This window comes from Theropithecus gelada, chromosome 4 (genome assembly GCF_003255815.1).
Source record: "Theropithecus gelada isolate Dixy chromosome 4, Tgel_1.0, whole genome shotgun sequence".
NCBI lineage: Eukaryota > Metazoa > Chordata > Mammalia > Primates > Cercopithecidae > Theropithecus > Theropithecus gelada.
The window spans coordinates 69306135-69328462 of NC_037671.1; the positions used below are offsets into that span (position 1 = coordinate 69306135).

Sequence of the window (22328 nt, forward strand, 5' to 3'; positions counted from 1 at the left end):
TATTGTACATTTTTTTCTCTTCCACAAACCAAAGGGCTAAATTAAAATAAGAGACTGTATAATCTTTTATTTATTTGGGGGAGGATTAATTATCTTTCCAGTGAAAAACAAAGATTTTCTCTGCTGGACTCTTATTTTCTCTGTCTTTTCTAAGTTCTTATTATAGCTTATAAGTGCTTTCCAATCAGTGGCAGACCCTTGGTAATATATATGAATGAACAGCTCAGAGACCCACATACACAGCCTGCTCTGCTGAACTTGTGTACCCATAAGAGCCCAGCATACGTAGCACAGAGGGAAGAATCAGTAAAATTGTGAGCATTTACTCCCCTGTTACTGCACAAATGGACAGCATGTGGTTCCTCATTTTTATTTCACTTCTATCTTATACATCCTTGGCCATTCTAAATGCAGGTGATTTTACAGAAATCACCTTACTGTGAAAAACGATAATGTTTATTTTCCCAAGAGTGACCAAACAGTTACAAACAAAGTGTTAGGGCAAGATTTTCTGATACCCATTCATGTGATTTCTTTGTCTTCTAAGAACATGCATACTCTTTCTCTAAGTTCTGGAGTTTCATCTACTAAGCTAAAATGAACATAAATAATCAAGATATAAACAGTTATCTCTGAAAACACAGACTAAACACATTCCTCAGGGAGTAATTACACATGTGGGAGTTATTTATATCCTACTGCTCAAGGTCATCGCCAAGCTCTGATTGTAAAAATTCAAAAAGTTGCAACCTCAGGTGTAAATGGGTTACCCATGGCACTGGTAACGACAAGTGTGCTAAATAAATGCTAAAACTCTTAGTCTTCAACAGCCATGGTGATAACTGTATTCTCAGATATGGGCAAAGAGGGTGGTAGGAAAAGGCCATTCTTCCCAGTTGCTAATATTTATAAACCCCATGACAACAAGAGTTCCAATTTATAATAAAAGAATCAGAAGAAACTGGAATAGAGGGAAAATCCTACCATTAAAAATGATGAATTGGCTGGGCACGGTGGCTCACACCTGTAATCCCAGCACTTTGGGAGGCCGAGGCGGGCGGATCACTTGAGATCAGGAGTTCGAGACCAGCCTGACCAACATGGTGAAACCCCGTCTCTACTAAACACACAAAAATTAGCTTGGCATGGTGGCAGGTACCTGTAATCCCAGCTACTCAGGAGGCTGAGGCAGGAGAATCACTTGAACCTGGGAGGTGGAGGTTGCAGTGAGCCAAGATCGCGCCACTGCACTCCAGCCTAGGCGATAAAGTTAGACTCCATCTCAAAAAAAAAAATACGATGAAACAACCAAAGGCTGTACATTTATCTTGGATGCTCTGTGCTGCCACATACATTCCCCAACAAATTCAGTCACATCTGCCAACTCATCTCTTTTTAAGAAGCCAATCAGGGCTGGGTGCAGGGGCTCATGCCTGCAATCCCAGCACTTTAAGAGGCTGATGTGGGCAGATCACCTGAGGTCAGGAGTTCAAGACCAGCCTGGCCAACATGGTCAAACCCCGTCTCTACAAAAATTAGCCAGGTATCATGGTGGGCACCTGTAATCCCAGCTACTCGGGAGGCTGAGGCGGGAGAATTTCTTGAAACCAGGAGGTGGAGATTGCAGTGACCTGAGATTGCCATTGCACTCCAGCCTGGGCAACAGAGTGTGACTCTGTCTCAAACAAACAAAAACAAAGAAGAAGAAGGAGCCAATCTGGGCTTTCAAAAAAGATGCTGACCTTCTATCACTGACTCTCAGCTATGCATGATGCATTCCCAGTGATGCATTCCCATGGTGCAGTCCCAGTGACTGTGGAGAGACTACTGATGTTCATGCAGGATGGAGGTCATAGATGTGAGACACCCTGCCATGTGCAAGAGTTCTGGAAAACAAAGAACTAGCCCAGCCCAAATTGCAGCAATACCCTTCTGGGAGACACTGGTAGAGAAAGGAATCCCCTGAGTTCTTTAGAAATACATTGCACTAGATATCCTCCCCCCAGCACCATCTCCCCATTCCCTATCTTTATTTAGCCCCTTGCCCTCTGATTGTAAGTCTGCAGGTCTGGGGTAAGATCCAGGAATCTGTATGCGTTTATGTTATATTTGTTTGCCTTTACCAGCTTTACTCAGACTTTTGTTAAATACCCACCACCAAAGTTCCATACATTTTAAATAATTGCTCAATATGTCTTGTAACATCAGCATTCAGCAAGCAAACTTCAACCGAAAAACATCCTGTGGAGCTATGATTTGAGCTACTAAGGCATGCAAGGGTGGATCTGAAGACATGAACGCTAAGCTCAGTGGCCTGGTCTGAAGCTGATTTTGCCATGCATCTGGTAACTTCAGGCAAGCAACTTAACCTCTCCGTGCCTGTTTCCTCATCTATAAAGTGGGAATAAAAATAGTACTTATCTCATAGGGCTTTTCTGAGGATTGAATAAGTTAAAAGACATAAATCACTTAGAATTATGCCTGTCTCATAGTAAGCATAGTCGAAGTGTTAGTTATATTGATCTGAGGTAATTACTAAAGAAATCAGTCAAAAAAATTTTTAACCGAATGTTAAATTAAGTGTTCTTTGCTTTTCAAATCCCCCAAGTCTCTTTAAAAGCACAAGTTGTGCTTGGAAAAAAATAACTATTTAGTCCTCATGTCTCCAGTTTCTGTCAACACCACTGATCATCGAGCAGGCAACTTCTTTATAAACAAATACTGGGTGCTATTTTGTAAAAATTATTTCCAAAAATACTTACAGCTAAATAATTCAAGTTGGAGGTTTTCCTTTTAAAATGGAACTGTTAGACTTTTAAAAGATCACAGAAAATATCAGATTTAATTTAAATTATACTTATATTGCCAAAATTATTTTCCCAATAAATGGATTTTATTCCATCATGCTCTAGCTTGTAATGGCTATTGTCTTTGTCCAACTACCCAAAATGCTAACTGAAAAATGAACACTATCTTCAGTACCTTTCCAATTCACAAGTTGGAAATTATAAATCACTATACTTAGCATGTACTATATATTAAGTGCCTCTCTCTGGCCAAAAGAGTGCTGATTAACCCAGGAGATCAATTATGATTTCTATAGATGGCTGCTTTTATAAACCCGTTTTCATGTTAACATCGAAAGATCATATTAGTCCTACTAGAATGGTAACATTTACATTTGTCACAAAGATATTTTTAAAATCTATTCAATTTTACATCATATAGTTTGCATATTTCTCTTGTGTAGGTTGATATATGCCCTCATACAGAGGCAGAAAAAAAATCTGTCCAAACCCTAACCATCACACACATCAGCTTCACAAATTGTTGACAGAGGAAACATGCCAGTGCCTAGATGGAGCGGGAGGGTGGCTTAGATCATTCACAATACAACATTTGTGGACCTCTGTTGGTGTTGGAGGGGTGGTAAAGGGCCACAAGAGAAAGTAGACAGGCTTTTGTACACAAGGAACGTATCATCTTCGGAACACTGAGATAGAGCAGCATGAAACTCATCCCAGTCAGAGCCATGAGAGCAGAATGAACACAACCCACTCAGCAAAAGCCCTGGCAAGTTCTCAGAAGCCAGGAAGACAGAAGTGGACCAAGAGCTACCACATGGTAGGACCAAATGAAAAGCCCAGGTCATGCGCCTGTGCAAAACCAGGAGCCACCCAGACCAGGTGAAAACCAAGGGGAGTGCCATAGAGAAATACAGAAGCATAGCCCACGTCATAAAGGCAGGCACCCATACGAAATCACTGGAGGCACCAAAACGAACGGACTATATTTTTGCAGTAATATTGGCAAACATTAAAGGAAATACCATTTAATTTCAAAAACATGCTTCTAGGACACATTAGAAATGTGTGTTCATGTCTTCATCTCCAACCCGCATGCCTCAGTAGCTCATTTCTTCTTTTTAGCTTGTTTTAGATTTGCAGGAAAAATTGATCAAACATGTGAGGCATTGTTAAAAATGTATGAACTTATCTACAAAACTGAATTTAATGATGTAAAGTGAAAGAACAAACGTGTCTTTCAGTAAGTGGATGTGGTGTTAAAACTCTGCTCCAGAACTATAATATTTATAACCTATCATGACATTTTTCAGAAAATTTTATAGCAGGTGAGAAGTCAGTTATTAACAACAAAAACAGCATGGCAGGATTTATTATGCCTCCAATTCAGTTTGTTTCAAGAAGTATTGATTGAGCGCTACCTTATGGCAGGCCCTGAGGAAAGCGAGGTGGGAAATACAGCGGTGAAACAGACATGACTAGCATCTTCTGCAGTTACCACGGCATGGGGTACAAAGGAGACAAGAGTTCAGAATAAGGAAAGATCACTTATCTCTGGGGGACAGGGCATAATTGGAAATGTTTTCATGATGCAATTAACATTCCAATTACATCTGAGATGGCTTATGGAATGTTGAGTCAGAGAAATGAAGAAAAGAGCCATTTAAATGCAGGGTCTGGCCTACAGGAAAGAGGTACGGAGAGCATTTGAGAATTAGCATGGAGTCCAACCTGACTTGAACACAAGATCTGAGTAAAGCCGAAATGAGAAGTAAAACTGGGAAGTTAAGATTTTAGACTTCCTCTCACTGTCCGTGGAAATCCATTGAAGATTTTTAAATGGGGAGAAGTGAGTATGGACGCTGTACTTTGGAAATACCAATATGGTGGTGTGTGTAGACTCAGGCAACTATCATTCCCCAGGGCCTTTGGAATTGTGTTTGGCATTTTTGTTTGTCCCAGTGACTGTGGAGACACTACTGATGTTCATGCAGGGTGGAGGTCATGGATGTGAGACACCCTGCCCTGTGCAAGAGTTCTGGAAAACAAAGAACTAGCCCAGCCCAAATTGCAGCAATACCCTTTGGGAGACACTGGTAGAGAAAGGAAAGACTGCAGCCAGTGAGACAATTGCAGTAATCCAAGCAGCGGGTGATCACCTGAGCCAGGGTGGTAGTAGTGAGAATGGAAATGAAGAGTCAAATGTAAGAGATCTTGAAAAGAGGACAGAACCAACGGGTCCTATTTGTGATAGGAAATGTGATGGAGGAAAATGCCGAGGTTTTGAGCCTCAGGGACAGGAGCAATCGCAAGAATTTGGACTCTTACAGAAATTCAAAAATCAAAATCTAAAAAATCAGATCCAAAACCCTGCATCAGCATAACCTCCTATGATTTGCCCTTCCTCACATAGGAGAATCAACCCCCTACCCCATCCTCTCCTGAGGTGCTGCCTCTGGTTCTTCATTGCTTTATGCAGCCCATGCCAAGCAGCTCTCCCTACTCCATGTCATGTTTTGTATTCACGCATGGTCCTGGCCCACAACAAGTGCTCAGTCAATGTTCCTTTAACTATAAGGAGATTTCTGCTCTTTAAAGTGTCTAATACAGCCGGGCGAGGTGGCTCACACCTGCAATCCCAGCACTTTGGGAGGCCAAAAAGGGTGAATCACCTGAGCTCAGGAAATTGAAACCAGCCTGGGCAACAGGACAAAACCCTGTCTGTACAAAAAATACAATTAGCTGGGCGCAGTGGTGTGCGCCTGTAGTTCCGGCTATTCTGGAGGCTAATGTGGGAGGATCACTTAAACCCAGGAGGTGGAGATTGCAGTGAGCCATGATCTTACCACTGCACTCCAGCCTGGGCAACAGAGCAAGAGTCTGTTTAAAATAAAATAAAATAAAATAAAATAAAATAAAATAAAATAAAATAAAATAAGATGAATAAGAGATGTAATAGTAAACACTCACAAAGCTTTAATGGCCCCACACTGCTCAATCTTCCTGGGCTCGTCATATAGCATCTTCATTGTTTTAGAAATGTGATCTGGCTATAACATCATTGCTTCAACAGTTAACTTATGGAAAGTATTTTAATTAGAAATTCATAAGCCTCAAGCAAAAGAAAAGCATAAAAGAAGCACAGAGCAAGTGAGTGGGGGGCATGATGAGCTGGTTGCTTTGGCTACAGAAATCTCAGGAAACCACCTGGTGGAAGTTGGCTGACAAATATCTGTGAGAAGCGAAGAAATTCCATTCTCATGCCACAAGACACCTGGAATACTTCACTTTTCTCAAGTATGAAAATCTTCATTCCACATGCCCAAGAAATGCTTCAAAAGAAGTAATAATGATATTTGGAAATGTTTCTGTGTTCCCACCTGGAGTTCTTTTGGCTATTGAGCAGCCTTTGAAAATAAGAACTGAAACTGAAGGCCAGAGAGAATGTTTTAAAGTCAAATTTAAGTGTATAATATTTAATTTCCTAATCAATTTCTCTCTAGGGTTAAACTGTATATAGTGAGAAAATAGTCATTGCTATGGCTGCTGTAAAACAGACAAGTTTACAAACTCACACTAAGAGAAGTCTGGTGGTTTCTCCAAAGCAGAGCTACCCTATGACCCAGTAATTCCACTCCTAGGTAGGCCCTCAAGAAAAATTAAAACATAAGTCCACACAAAAACCTGTATACAAATGTTCATAGCAGCACGTTTGATAATGGCCAAAAAAATGGAAATAATCCAAATGTCTATCACCCAATGCATGGATCAATAAAATGTGATATATCCACATAATTAATCCCCACAATTAAATATTATTCAAGAATAAAAAGGAATGAAGCACTGATACATGCTACAGCATAGATAAACCTTGAAACATTATGCTAAGTGACAGAAGCCAATCATTAGGAAAAAAAATAAAATATAGCCGGGCATGGTAGCTCATGCCTGTAATCCCAACATTTTGGGAAGCTGAGGCAGAAGGATCACTTGAAGCCAGGAGTTCAAGACCAGCCTGGTCAACATAGCAAGACACCATCTCTACAAAACAAAACTAAAAATTAGCCAGGTGTGGTGGTGCACCCCTTTAGTCCCAGTCACTCGGGAGGCTGAGGCGGGAGGACCTCATGAGCCCAGGAGTTCAAGGTTGCTGTGAGCTATGATTGCGCCACTGCGCCCCAACCTGGGTGATTGAGTGAGAGAGACCGTATCTCTTAAAAAATTAATTAATTATTTATTTTTTAAAAAACAAAAAGCTAACATATTGTATGATTCCATTTACATGAAAATTCCAGAACTGGCAAATCTATAGAAACATAAAGTGGATTAGTGGTTGTCTAAAACCGAACGAATTAAGAGGAAATGATGGATGACTACAGGTGGGAGGTGGGTATAAGATTTCTTTTTTTAGGTGATGGAAATATTCTAAACTTGATTGGGGTGAAGTTTGCACAATTCCATCAATATGCTAAAAATCAATAAAGATGGGTGAATTATGTAGTATGTGAATTGTATCTCAACGTTGGGTGTTTTTAAATCACACTAAAATATTTCCTTCAACATGGGATGAGAGCAGAAAGGGTCACCATGGTTTTTGAGGCATTTTATTTTTGTTTCCATTTTCTGAAAAGGCATGCTGTGCATCTAAATAGCACTTCATCTCTTTGTCTTGGACTAGCATGGGCTCAAACATCAGACAGCATTCATGGATGGATGAATGAATGAATGAATGAATGGAAGAACATCCAACAAAGTCCTGAGAAGGTGCTTTGGGACAGCACAGCAAGGAAGGAATACTCACAGGAAGCCCCCTGGGTCCTCGGGGTCCCACCTCTCCTGGAGGCCCCTGTTGGCCCTGTAATGAGGAAGGAAGGTAGAAAAAAAGTTAACGCATACTGATTACAACAGGTTAGAACTTGGGGAGAGGTAAAATGGTGTCTTACCGGTTTGCCTGAATTTCCCATCGGACCAGGCTTCCCTGGAGCACCTGTACTACCCTAAGGGTAAAATGCAACATTCAAAGTAACTCATGCTGAAGTAAGCATAATCATCAATCTGCCTTACCCAGACTCGGTATCTCTTGCATTTGAATAGCATTAATTCCCTGCTTTCACACTGAGAACCTGGGAATGTACAGAATCTCTTTCCTGTTAGATACATCAAAATTCTTTAGATTCAGGATATTGTCTGTGAGTCTAAGAAATATATTACAGGTCCAATGTCAAACAATCAGCGGTTTTAGCCTTCATTTAAGGGGATCCTCTTCAATTATAGGATTTTTCTTTCTTCACAATAATAATAATATATGTCTTTCCTTTACCATTTCTACCTCCAATATAATTCTTTGACTCTTTTTATCTTACATTAAACTATTGAAATTATTAAGAATCCAACCAACATGGGGAAATAGGATGTGCTGCTGAGAAAGCCCCACCAGCAAGCTCTAGGGAAAGCACATGTCTGGAGACGCCCTCTCCACCATCAATCTCTTGTGCAGCTCAAGATGCTGCAGACCACTGTGATTGGAGGGTTGCAGCCTGGTACTCTAATAGCGACCAATCTCTACATTATTCACCTTTTATCTCTTTTCTTCTCAAGCAAAGCTATATTTTATCCCTTAAAATTTTTTCCACCTATTGTTTTTAACTGCTTACATTTTTGTTTTATGTAGGTCAATCAGAATGTGAAAAAAATGCCTAGTATCTCTTTAGTTTAGCTGAATCATCCTAATAATAGTCTGTGACACAAGTTCTGCGGCTTAGCAATATCTTCCTTATTTTAGGTAGTAAGGAACAATAAAATTTTCTGTTTTATACTGGCAAAGGATGACATTTTCATTAAGGAAATCTAATTAGCAGCATTTTATCAAAGTATGCTTTCTGTAGTTAGGAAAAAGATTAGTATTTGAAGCCTTAACACTTTTACTTTTGTATCTCTCCCTAGGGCCAAATATAAAATAAAAGACATGCTGAAAGTATTAAAAATTATAAATATGTTAGTAAATAATAAAGAAATTAAGAAAAATATTAATTTAAATTTTAAAATATTTTACCTTTTCACCAGCAACACCCTTTGCACCAGGAATTCCAGGTACACCCTAAAAGAATACATACACAATGCGAGTTTAATCACTTCCTCTGAGAATCCATGAGATGCCAAGCCCACTGCACACTGCAGGGAGGCTGAGGGAATCATGGCAACCTCAAAGCTTTAATGTGAGGAAGATGCTTCCTAGTTCCCAAACCCTGCACAGTCATTTATAGAACTACCCACAGTTTAGAGGGCATGACTTTACTATATCTGGCTTGTTAAAGCTAAATGCCCTTAAAGCAAATCTTGTCTTTAAACTAAAGTTACTTTTCAAGGACAAACTTCCCAAATTAGAATCCAGTACCATTTTCAGGTCAAGAGGAGCTCTAATAGGCAGGACAGAGACTACAGGCTTGTGACATGGTTTCATGTACGGAGTAATAAAATAAGACCTCTCAAAAATGTTGCGCTTTGTAGTAGAAAAACGAAATGGTAGGAAGATGCTGGGTCTAACTCAGATTTGATATTATTGGGAGTGCTAATTTATCTGATTATTTAAAAAGCATTAGGTGTCATAAAAGATAGGGGGCCAGGCTTTGATATTACCAAGTATTCTTTATTAATTAGAAAGATTTGCCTCCAAAGAGCCAAGAATACACGTGGTACAATCCACATGAACTTCCAGACACATTAATGCAAGGAAACACCAATTTGAATGACTAAAAATAGTACATAATCCAAGGGGTCAACTGATCACACTCTCAGCACTCTTGTAGCTTAACCCTACTAAGAAGAACTTTAGAACTGGTTTAAAGTGGAATGAAATATACATAACCCTACAGCTTAGGGTTAGTTAAAAAATATATTAAAAAGACTGAGTAAACTAAAGAGAGAAAAGGAATCCAAACCATAAAATTAAAGCCTATTATTACACAAATAGCTATTCAGAGAACAAGTATATAAAATACAAATGTAAATTGTAAAAATGTAAAGGTAAAACATCGTATCTTCCCCAGAACTTATCAAATTAGGTAGCATGTCTCTCCCCAAAATGTATATCTTGAAAACATGTATATAAACCAATTAACATGTAAAGAATCAAATACTTACTGGTAACCCCTGCAATCCTGCATCACCAGGAGGCCCAGGTTTTCCTGGTTCACCCTGCAAAACAAGCTTTTATCACATGATTGAACCTGTATGAACTGCTGTATCACTTTTAAGAAAGGGAGGAGCACAGACGTTTTAAGTAAAAGGATTGTCCCAACAGCTGACTTTACATGCACTTTTATAAAGTGACTTAATTTAGGGTGAGGGAGTAGGGTGGGAAATAGGACATAATTCAACCAAAACGCACAGTCTCTCTCAACCTACTTTCATTAACAGGGTAATTTTACTGAGTTCCTGAAACCAAGCAAATAATTATACTATTCCAACAAATATTTCATACTTGACACTTGATTCAAAAATTAAAGGAAGGGAAAAAGCCAAAGCTAGCTAAATAAATATTTTGGTGATTTAGTAATGGAAATGTTGCGCTCAGTTGGCCAGGGCAGAGGCAGTCCCACTCACTCTTGGACTAAATTACACAGCCTACCTTTGTTCCAGGCATTCCAGGGATCCCATCACGGCCATCCACACCTGGCAAACCCTAAACACACACAAAGCAACATACTGTCTCTTACATACAGTCACATTCTTTTTCCCTTCATTATTTTCTAAAGTTTTATTGCAAGTCAATGATCACTGAAAAATGTGCTTGATGACTACAGCTCAGGACATACCGTGTCTCCTTTGGGCCCAGGGAGACCAGGAATTCCTCTAGCACCTTGAGCCCCCTGCAGGGCGGAAGAGAAAGAATAGATAAAACATGTTCAGTTATCATAATACTTAGACATGTCAAAGAGATCAGCATAATCAGCAGATGACACTGAAAAGCAGGAGGCTTAGAGTGACGAATTTAAACTCACTCTCTCTCCTTTGGGACCTGCTTCTCCTGGAGGTCCTCGCTGTCCTTGATCACCCTGTATGAAAATAAAATTTGTTAATATAAGCAAAAGTTACTTATCAATCAACTTTTAAAAATTAGAAAGCATCATCCATGTCACCCAACTATTGGTCTTCCACCACAGTGGCTTTGCTCTATCAAGGAAGTCTAGATGAACAAATCTTTCTATAAAAATGGCATTGTCTCAAAAATGGATATTACCATAGAGATAACTAAGACCTGACTGTCTTTTGTTTTCCCCTTAAATGCATTATGCCTCTGTGTTCTTGCGTGTAACATATAATGGCTCCATGCAGTGGATTTCGACATCAGTAACTGCATGTACATATCAGCTAACTTCATTGACTGTTATAGAGGTTTGAGGTTTGGATTAGTTGCCAATCTTTCCCTCATATTATTTAATCCCATAGTCAATATTAGTGATTTCTGCTGAAGTGATCTAGCTAATGTTGATACATGCTACAGATGGTAATAGATATGAGGCTGTGTCTTCCTAAAATACAGTTTTTGTTGAGTTGCTTAACTCTAAAACCTCAAATGGCTCCCTATTGCTACTGGATCTGTTCAAATGGCTCAGGTTGGCATTAAACATTCTCCATGATTTAGTTCTACCTTATCCATCCAATCTCATCTTTTCAACCAAACTTTCAACTCCAGGCAGTGACAGCCTCTATGACAGCACACATATCCCATCACCACCAACGGTGCCACCCCTGTACTTTGCTGCCTTTCCTGCCCACAGGCTTTCAAACCAACCTCCCCCTCAGGTCCTCTTACATAGATGACATCTATCCTATGCTTTAGCATTTAATCTTGTATAGTTTATCATTGAGTTACTTTCTGTCTTTCCCATTGGAACACAGTTGGAAATTCTCTTTGACAGTTGGAAATTCTCTCTTTCTTATATCTTTTCTACTTTTTATGTGGCATATTCAGTTATCAATGGATGGCTTCTTTGTCTATTTCCCTCAAAAAACAGGCTTGAGGAAATCTAAAATAATGACACATGGACATATGGCAATCAAAATGTGGAATAATGAAGTCAGAAACCATAGAAAATGAAAAATATCAAATGGGCAAGAAACTAGAAATGAGATAGTTACTGAGACTCAACGCATCCTGACAACCAAAGAAAAGGAAAACACAGCAAACATAAATACTTAATAATTTGGCTTAATCTGTGAAGAAAAAAAATCATATCACGTCAGAAGAACATTTCTATGTACCCAAGAAAGATACTTGTCTTAATTAAATTTAAATTTAAACATATACATAAAAATTGTCCATTTTTCCACTTTAGTTATTCACATGTAAAGAATACTGCACACATATGCATACATAGCAACAAAAAAAAGTCTATCATTGGGCTTTGTGGAAGGAAAATCACTTACAGGTGCACCAGGAAGACCCTGAGGCCCAGGTTCGCCATCTAAGCCCCGAGCACCCTGCAAAAAAACAAGACAGTGGAAAAAACTGAGATCAGTCATGTATGTTAAAGGAAGCATCCATCTTTCTAAAGACATTTAGTAGCCAGATGAAAAGGAGGTTTTATGCCTGTAATACAAACAGTGATCCCTGAGGAGTAATTACTCAGGCACCTCAGGTAAAAAAACACTTGTTTACATCTACTCAGCATACCAACTGTACTTAAACACAATCTTTGATGCCACCCTGTTTTTTTGTTGTTGTTGTTGTTGTTGTTTTTTGAGACAGAGTTTCGCTCTTGTTGTCCATGCTGGAGTGCAGTGGTGTGATCTCGGCTCACTGTAACCTCCACCTCTCAGGTTCAAGCAATTCTCCTGCTTTAGCATCCTGAGTAGCTGGGACTACAGGCACATGCCATCATGCCCCAGCTTATTTTTGTATTTTTAGTAGAGACAGGATTTCACCATGTTGGCCAGGATGGTCTCGATCTCTTGACCTCATGATCTGCCTGCCTTGGCCTCCAAAACAGTGCTGTGATTACAGGCGTGAGCCACTGCACCCGGGCAACTCTGTGTGTTTTAAGTTAACGCTGCACCAATTCTCAGTTGCTGACATGAGCTAAACACACAGGTGCTTATTAATAGATCGGTAAATCTATTAGAAGAAGTTTGGTAGCTACTCTCAGGGTTCTTAACATTTCTACAGAAATTCATTAACCGCCAGGCGGGCGGATCACATGAGACCAGGAGTTCAAGACAGCCTGACCAACATAGCAAAACCCAGTCTCTATAAAAATACAAAAATTAGCCGGGTCTGTTGGCACATGCCTGTAATCCCAGCTACTGAGGAGGCTAAGGCAAGAGAATCACTCCTCCCAGAGGAGGAGATTGCACTGAGTGGAGGGAGCACCACTGCACTCCAGCCTGGGAGACAGAGTGGGACCCTGTCTCAAAAGCACACACAAAAAATTTATTAACGGTGAAGGCCATGGAGCCACTCTAAGAACAACTGCTATACTCTGGTGCTGCCACACTGTGAAAGGGATTTCTGGGATTCTGGATCTCCCACCAAGATCTGGAATAAGAAGTCCAGCCATGTGATTCATGGAAGGAATTACGGGAAGGACCTTAGTATACCCTCTCCCATCCTAGACAGATATTAGGTTCAATTCGCATAAAGTAACCAACCTATTTTCTCAAGAACAGATCCACTTTACCAAGTGATGACATAAGAATGACTCAGAGCTTTATAAATCTAATTATCTTGAAATAATCTCTGATGTGGCTAACGTATTGTACACTATCACCTCTTTATTTTCATCATGAGAATCAAAATGTGATCTTAAGATCTTAAAAAGTGTTTTTAGTGCTATCTGCATGTATGTATGCTCTTTCTTTTTCTTATCTACTAAGTGAATAAAAAGGCATAATGAGGCAGCCTTCTAATGAACCAGGTTGAGATGTGAAGATGATAAAATAAATGAAAAACAATCAAGAGTACTGGATAGATGTCAGGCCAAGAAATCAAGTGTCAAATTTGAATCAAGTGTCAAATCAAGGAAACTAGGTGGACAGCATGTGTAGTAAGAATTAAAAATTAGAAAATCCATGATAGAAGCTTCAGACATAGATAGAATCAAAGCACTCAACTGAAGCAGAGGTACCAGAGAGCCCTGAAATTCTTTGATCCCTGAAAAGTAGGACAGAGCAAAAGGCATTCTACATTCACCAGAGAAGAAGAGATTTTGAAGACCTGAAAAAGACCTTGAATTTATCATTCACCTTGCATTACAAGAGCAGAACCCAACCTTTGCATTATAGAAATGGCTTTGATGCACTCTCTCTCTCTCTCTTACTGCTGTTCAGCATGAGCTTAGACTCAAACTGCTGTTACTAGGTAACAACTCTATGGGTCTGAGTTCACAAGAAGAGCTTTTTCTTTCTTTCTTTCTTTTTTAAAGCAATTTGACAGAACTCAGAGGAAACGAGAAGTTTGAAAAATACCAAACAGAAAAATATCTCAAATGAAGACCATATCAAGAACAGTAACTGGTTTCAAAGTGAGGGGTTACATATTCTAGGGAATGATTTAAATCCAGAAAAAATGAAGGTATCAGCAGCTCGGAAATAAATGGGATCTATTATCTAATAAAAGAAAAGATACACACTGAATGTTACTTAAGGTAATATAAATACAGAAATATGAATGCAACTAATATGTTTTACAAATACAAAGTTTTCAGAAAAGAAATATTGATCGAAAAGATAGATAAGGAAAGCAGGCAGAATGAAAATACCTAGAAGTGACAAAGAGCCTGGAAAGAAAACATTAAATTGACAAAAAAAAAAAAAAAAAATGATAAATAAGCCTGATCCTTCATTCACCAAGCTGTGCATCTCTTTTTTAAAAAGAAAAATTTAATTTCATTTATTGAGCATGTACAATGTACAATGTATTATTCCTTAACTGTTAATAAAAGGCTCTGTGCTGGTGGTGGAACTGACACCAATTAGCCATAGAGGTTATAAAGAGAATGAGGTCAGGGTCAGAAGTGGTGGTGGGCAAAGATGCTTTTCGTATTTTCTGAAGCCTATAAATTAACTTTCCTAACATTCTTTCCAAGAAGTGGTAACCACTTTCTCAAAATCTGATAGAGAGGCTAACCACATCCCTACACACATGCCAAGGAAAACACTTCTGAATGCATCATGATGATTCTGTGATGATAATCACTGAGCTAAGCACTGCCTGTCCTTCATCCTCCACCAATGGCAATACCTCATCCTTCTAATGCCATCTCCTTCATGGACCCTCTCAGTTTTCCTATTAAGATTAGCCCTGCTTCTGCTGCACTCCATCATACCACTGGCCCTCAGATTCATGTCTCTTTTGCTTACATTGTAGTTAACTATCTACTTATTTGTCTCGCCCAATAAATAACCGACTTGATAAAGGTCTTATTCCCCTTGGAATCTCTCCAGCAGCTTGCAGAGTGCCTTGGTATGGAAGTGCTTGGAGAATCTGGTTTCTGAGGCAGGTCTAAGGGCAGGCTAGTGTCCTCCAGCCATAAGTGTATAACCCATGCTAAGGGCAGGGCTCATGGATCAGCTTGCAGGTGGGTCACTGGAGGCCCCAGTGTCTTTGGGGATGTCCTGCCTTGGCTTACCTCTCATTTTCCATCCTCCCTGTCTTTGTCTTGCCTGACCAGAAGCACTCCAGGCACTGTGCCAGTGGTATCAATGCTAACTGCTGATCATGACAATGAGGTAAAATGTGAAAACCTTGTTTACTCTGATTTACTCAATATAATTTAAAATAGATTAATACATGGCAAATATTATGCATACTGCTCATTCCTATTATCTGTGCTTACAACATAATTGCAAAAACCTCATCACACATCTACAAAGCATCATAAAATGTCATGTTGTTAGACCGGGTGTGGTGGCTCATGCCTGTAATCCCAGCACTTTGGAAGGCCAAGCTGGGTGGATTACCTGAGGTCAGGAGTTCGGGACGAACCTCACCAAATGGTGAAACCCCATCCCTACTAAAAAATACAAAAATTAGCTGGGTGTGGTGGCAGGCACCTGTAATCCCAGCTACTCTACTCGGGAGGCTGAGACAGGAGAGTTGCTTGAACCCGGGAGGTGGAGGTTGCAGTGAGCCGAGATTGTGCCATTGCACTCCAGCCTGGGCAACAAGAGTGAAACTCCTTCTCAAAAAAAAAAAAAAAAGAAAAAAGAAAAAAAAAAGTTGTTGAATAAAAAGCTTTGTTTAAATAGCCAGAATTTTAAATATTTAACACATTTTGATATTATATTATTGTCATCACCATCTTACTTTTTCCCCTTTGTCTCCAACTATGCCGGTGATGCCTCGCAAACCCTGGGCTCCCTGGAAATGTAAAAAAGAGAAGCGAATTATTTTAGTTGAAGCAAAGCTTTTTAAAATCTCATCACAAAAGCTGATCTAGAAAATGGAGATTATCATAACCAAAGGTAATACTAAGAAATAGTGACAATATATAGACAAACATTTCTAGTTTAGAAAGTCCAGGGAGAATTCTTCAGATGGTAAACCTTTTTATAAAATTCTGAAGTCTTACACAAAACTGGAGTTGACAAAAAAGTAAATACCAGCATAAGAGAAATTGTAATAATATGTTTGACTTACCTTTTAACTCATATATAGAACTGATACTATTATTCCCACTTCCTTCATGGCATGTAGCTTGGTGACATGTAACATTATTTTAAACCTTGAAATAATTTTTTCCCACCAGTGGACACCATCAAAAGTAGTAGTTTCCCAGGCTAGCCCACGAAAGCCTATAACCTAGAAAGGAGGTGGAGCCTCCATCAACCCCTGTAGTCACTATTCATGATACCATTCTTATGAGGAAAGGCATTCTGAATTCCAACTTGGGGCAATAGGAACCCATCTTAGGCATAAGAGTGTATAATCCTAAAAACGAGGGGCTGAGTGTGATTTCTAGATCTCTTTCAATACTGAAATGTTACCATTCTGGACTCTCTGGCCCCATAGTAGGAGGGATCCAAAAATCGATCCTGGAAGGAGTGAACCTGGGAATACCATTGGAAGCAGAGGAGGGTGGATGTTCCACTAGGAAAGTGGGGGTAGCTACTTCTGGACAACCTGCTAACTGTCCCCATTGGCTTAAGATAAAGGAGCTCTAGGCCAGCCATTTCTCTCTTCTTCTCACTTGGAGAAAAGGGGGCAAGTCCATGACCAACTCTTCATTCAGACCAGTCACAAATCCTATGTAGATCTGTCAGGAATGACCTCCAATTCAAATATGCAAGATGATCCAGTTTAGGATATCCATTTAGAATATCGAGTGAGATGTGGCCATATCAGATGAAAGCTGCTCTTTCTTGTATAGCTCATTTCCTAGCTCTAAAGTTATTTCTATAAAAAGAATATTTGGGTCAATAGCAACGACACAAGAATACCACATATTGTCTCTTGAGGTGTCTAGTTTGAAGAACAGAGCTTTCTCTAAATATTCCAAGAAGCATATTTTTTAAAGTTGTGCATTACTTTATATTTGTGCACGTACATTTAAAAAGTACATGCTTTTGAAAATTTGGCATACCTATTCCCAAAGAGCAGAAGGTCATCAAGCACTAACAGATATCTCCCAATGGACCACTTGAGCCACGCAACACCCAACATAGATCCTTAATCCCTGTAAACACTGTTTTAGAATGTTGTTTGCAAAATCCTGTTTTGAGAATCTTTGGGAATGGCTTTTATAAAAAAAAAAATTTAAATCCCTACCAAATTTTCATCAGATTAAAAAAAAGCATATGTCACTTACAACATGTATCCCTATCGCCCACCTGCGAAACACCGTCCAGCTCTTAGTGTCTCAAATGGCAAACACTCAGGGGAGGGCAAACTTCTGAAACAAACACGCTGGACACCACAGATTCCCTGAAAGTTCTCATGTGGCTTAAAAGCAGAGACCATTTCTTCCAGATCCTCTGACTTACTTCCTTTAGCTTAATTTCCCTTACACTTTAAATGTCCTTAAACACTAATCTGTGCAGCTCCCTGAACCCTTTTTAAACAGCCAGTCCTGTGGAGAAGAGCAGAGCAGGCAAAGGGTGTTCCTGTGTTTGTCTTCAACTCTTCAGTTTCTAAGAATAGTACCTGAGCTAGTCTTTTACATAGTCTATGCCCTGGCTAGCTGCAATGTTAAATTAATAGTCTTCAATTATTATTTCCAAAATTGTCATTACTCATTTTAACAAGAAAAAGGTATAACAACTCCTTTTTAATGTAATACAAAAGTGATGCAAATTCTGATTTAACAACATCTGAAACTGAAGTTTGATGATGCCCCAAGTCGCCTTACTGTGAATATTATTGCGGAAATCTGCTAAAGCACAAGGGACCAACTTTTTATTAAAAGACATGATATGAGCAATTAAGAATGTTTTAATTAATTATAATGATTACATACTGGAATAAGCTACATTAATCCAATAAATGATATACCTACTGCATATTTAGATAACACAAAATTTTCTCATTATATCTTGTGATAATACAATAGAACATAAAAGATATGTATCATCCTCTTGTGCTTAGTATTTGCTTTTCAATTACTTGGACCTGAAATCTGGTAAATGAATGTATGCAATTATAGGTAGAATTTTTCTGTTAAAAAAGTGCTACAATATATAATGAAGACCCTCTCCTATTTTGAAAAATTACTTATCCCCCAATGCTGGCATAGTAGAAAAATAGAGGACACCAAGTTCATGTAATGCTATTCATCCAACTGCTAAATAGAAAATATTCCAACAGTCATGGAAAAAAAAAAGAATATTTACATATCCTAGTTAAATATTTTTTAAAAAATACTTTACTGGAGGTCCTTGAGCTCCAACTTCTCCCAGTTCTCCCTGGTCACCTTCTTCACCCTTAAAAAAAAAAAAAAAGCAAAGAAAAGCACATCAAAGGTTATTCTAGCAAATGAACATAGAAATAGGCTTGGCCTAACTCAGTATGTTTTAAGTTCACTTGGTGACTCCTGAATTATTCTACTTTCTTAAATTATTTTATATGGGCAGTCCAAATTAATTGTAGAACATTCAGAAAATACGGAGAAGTATACATATAAAAAGTCACCTGAATACAACCATTTAACTATAAATACCAGTAACATTTAGATGTTATCCTTTCAAAGTTTTTCTAAAGTGGGGAAGGAGGAAGAGAGACAAAGATACCAAGAAAAAGACAGAGAGAGAGAGAGAGAGAAAAGTTACTCATTTATGTTCCAAGTGTGTGTCAAATGGGGGGGATGTATTATTAGAAAAATGTAATTATACTATGAAAACTTTTTCATAAACTACAATATTTTTTCATCATGATTTTTATTTTAGCTTTTCTTATTATAATTTTTGCACTATATACAATATTTTAATGCAAATCAGCCATTTCTTTTGTGGGTTATACCTTTAATGTCACTCATAGAAAAGCCTTTTCCACTCCAAAAATACACGTTTATTTATATTTTTGCTCTAGTAATGTTGTAACTTCTTACGTAGACATCTCTAATTATCAGTAATTTGTTTTGATGTAAAACAAAACATAGACATCTTTTCTTTTTTCTCTTACTTACTGGCCACTCTTCTAATAATAGATTCTCTCCACACAGGTTTCAAAATTCATCCTTAACATATGCTATATTGTTATTGGCTTTAGACTTTGATTCTGCTCTGCCGATCTATTATATGACATTGCCAATACCACAACATGTTAATTACTGAAATTCTATAATACATTTTAATCTTAGGTAAGGAGAATTCCCTTATCTGTATTTTTCATTTATAGTTACTCTTATTTTTTAGATTTCCTAAATGTTTACTCTTCCAAATCAACTTTAGAATCATTGGGCAGATCTTTACAGAGTCTACTTGCTTTGTACTAGGACTGCATTAAATTAATAGAGTAATATGGCAAGAGTTAAAATCTTGACAATATTGAAATCATTTATCTTAATTTTTTAAACAAATTATGAGAGTCATACATATTGGTTTTAGCCTCATAATTATATTCAGATTATATTTCACTAGAATCTATAACTGACAGTGGGAAGAGGCAGTCCCAATGGGAAAGCCAGAGAATTAGCTAGTTCTTGGCATGGATAATCATCACATGTGCCTAATTAAATGCTACTTCTATTTCCCTACAAAAATATAAAACTAGATACAAAACAGCAGTGATTGATATGTCCACTGCAATTTTTCCATAACTAGGTACAGGATATTTTCCATAGATTCTCCATAAACTTTGGAGTCATATATTTGAATTATTTCACCTACAAGTGAAAACCACACAACTAATCCATAATCTGGAAGTTAAATGACAAATTTAGGAGTAGCAATTTATTATCATTTCACTATGATTTTTGCATAAGTATTGACCTGCTGTATAATGTTACTAATACCACATTTTAATTATTGAAATTTTACTATTCATTCCTATATTCATAAACAGTTTTTAAGATCTTCATTAACTAATTTGTAGGGTAAAATTCAAGACAAATTTGTGAATTTGAATCCAAACTTCAGGCCTCCAAGCTCTTACCATTCTGTTTTCAGTTTCAGTTCAGTCTATCTGCTCACCCTTTCAAGGTTCATTCTGCAATGAGCTATGGCCATCCTATTGATTTTCAAAGACATCACTTACACTTTCAAGTGACACTAAAATGTAAAATAAAGAAATTTTCAACAACTTTCTAAGTAAATTTTGGCCAATTACTTGACATGCCAAAAAAAATTGTAGGTTTTCCACTGAACACCAAACCAAATTTGAGAATCTAGATAATTAACCTGTTTAAATATTTAAAAGACCAGTTTCATGTGAAAAGTGGAAAGGCATCTGGATTAACAGCTCCATCTCCAAATCCTGTGGGATGGGGAGTGAAAGTTCTCCAAAGGAAAGCATCACCAAAAGAAGGAGAAAAGGATACAAACATCAAAAATAACAGAAGTCTACTACATCAGCTTTACTGCATAGAATACCTCATGAATATCTTTTGATGTAATTTAATATTTGTACACACTTGTTTTTTGTAGTTAACCAATACTCTATTATTATATTATATGGCTATGACATATTTAATTTAGTCCCCTGTGCTTGGACTTTCTTTTTTTTTTTTTTTTTGGTTTCCGTGCCACCAGTGCTCAGAATAACCATAGTACATAGCAGGTACTTTATATTTGTTAAAACTTTTAATGACAATTTTCAAGATTTAGTGGAAGAATGATCACACAGAGAAATTTCCAAAGCATTCAGGTTTTTTTCCTATTTTCTCCAATTTGATATTGGGAACCCAGCTGTTATATTTCAGATAAATAAAATGCCTTAACTATCACAGCCTATGTAATAAAAGACTTTAAAAATAAATGTCCAAACTGTAATAGGGTACAGAAAATTGGTCTATTTATCCTGATTATTTGAGGCTATTTAACAGACTGATTTTTAGCTAAGAAGTTCAAGCATATTAATGCCTGAAGACATTGATAAATTGCCCCTTCAGTTCTTGACTTCCAAAGAAAAGACTAGTCTTCTGTCACTACCCAATAAACGGGTAGAAGGACATCGTCAACAAAGTCAAGAGGACCTGCATTAATAAGAACTACTTGACTTTGTAAAATATTATCAAATTTACCGAGACAAAACGTACTATGCAGGAAGTCAAATTCTTAGATACTTAAAGATGACTTACACTAGTAGTTGAAAAAAAGGGCAAATAGGTGACCTTGCTTTAAATCCCAGCCTTGGTTTTTCTGCAGGGCATGCCAGCTGCAATGCAAATTGTGCTGTGGATTCTATTTCTATCCAGATAATAACATAAGTTATTACTAACCTCCCACTTACTCAAAATCTAGGTTATATTGAAATGAGGTCAGAAATAAATAGATAAATTGTTTCAGAACTTGAGATGAGAAGCTATAAGCCAATTACCAACTTCTCTGTTTGCTAGTCTCAGCAACACTTGTCATAAAATTTTACAAATGTCATAAAATTTTGTCTGGTGAAGTGGAACAACTATCTGAATAATGTTGGACTATCATAGCATCAAGGAAAAAAGCTGAGTGTGATTGATTTGAAAAGAAAAGAAAAGGTAGTGACACAGGAAAAAAATGAAAATGTCTGGTGCCTTATTTGTAAGTGTTTTTTGTAAATAAACAACTTTAGAATATGATGTTTAGTCAAATATTGATGCATCTGCTTAGAACTTATCAACCATTATTTGAAAAAGAAGGGCAAAATATCATGGTTCATTATTTCCTATAATTCCTAATTTCTTATAATGAAAGTGACCAATAACTCCTAATCACAATTTATCCACTAAATACCCATTCTCCTTACCTTGTGTCCTTGTCTTCCTGGTTCACCAATTTCTCCTTTAGCCCCTTTATGACCCTAACAAATGCAAAATAAATAATTGTCCTGAGTTTGGTACAGAAAGTGATCAGAAGGCTCATAAAGTGATCCTGCTTCCCTAAATCAGTGCC

General features: G+C 37.9%; 1 protein-coding gene across 2 annotated transcripts in view; it reads right to left on the minus strand.

Annotated features, from left to right (window-relative positions):
• The window catches only part of COL9A1 (collagen type IX alpha 1 chain), an 87792-nt gene that overhangs the window by 28683 nt on the left and 36781 nt on the right, over nucleotides 1–22328 (minus strand). For both annotated transcript variants that reach the window (XM_025382405.1, XM_025382406.1), the window contains 11 exons: nucleotides 22183–22236; nucleotides 18669–18722; nucleotides 16111–16164; nucleotides 12234–12287; nucleotides 10805–10858; nucleotides 10619–10672; nucleotides 10432–10485; nucleotides 9945–9998; nucleotides 8857–8901; nucleotides 7748–7801; nucleotides 7606–7659 (listed from right to left, as the gene is read on the minus strand). In XM_025382405.1, coding sequence (XP_025238190.1) covers nucleotides 7606–7659; nucleotides 7748–7801; nucleotides 8857–8901; nucleotides 9945–9998; nucleotides 10432–10485; nucleotides 10619–10672; nucleotides 10805–10858; nucleotides 12234–12287; nucleotides 16111–16164; nucleotides 18669–18722; nucleotides 22183–22236 — 585 coding nt within the window. The remainder of the gene's footprint in view (nucleotides 1–7605; nucleotides 7660–7747; nucleotides 7802–8856; nucleotides 8902–9944; nucleotides 9999–10431; nucleotides 10486–10618; nucleotides 10673–10804; nucleotides 10859–12233; nucleotides 12288–16110; nucleotides 16165–18668; nucleotides 18723–22182; nucleotides 22237–22328) is intronic.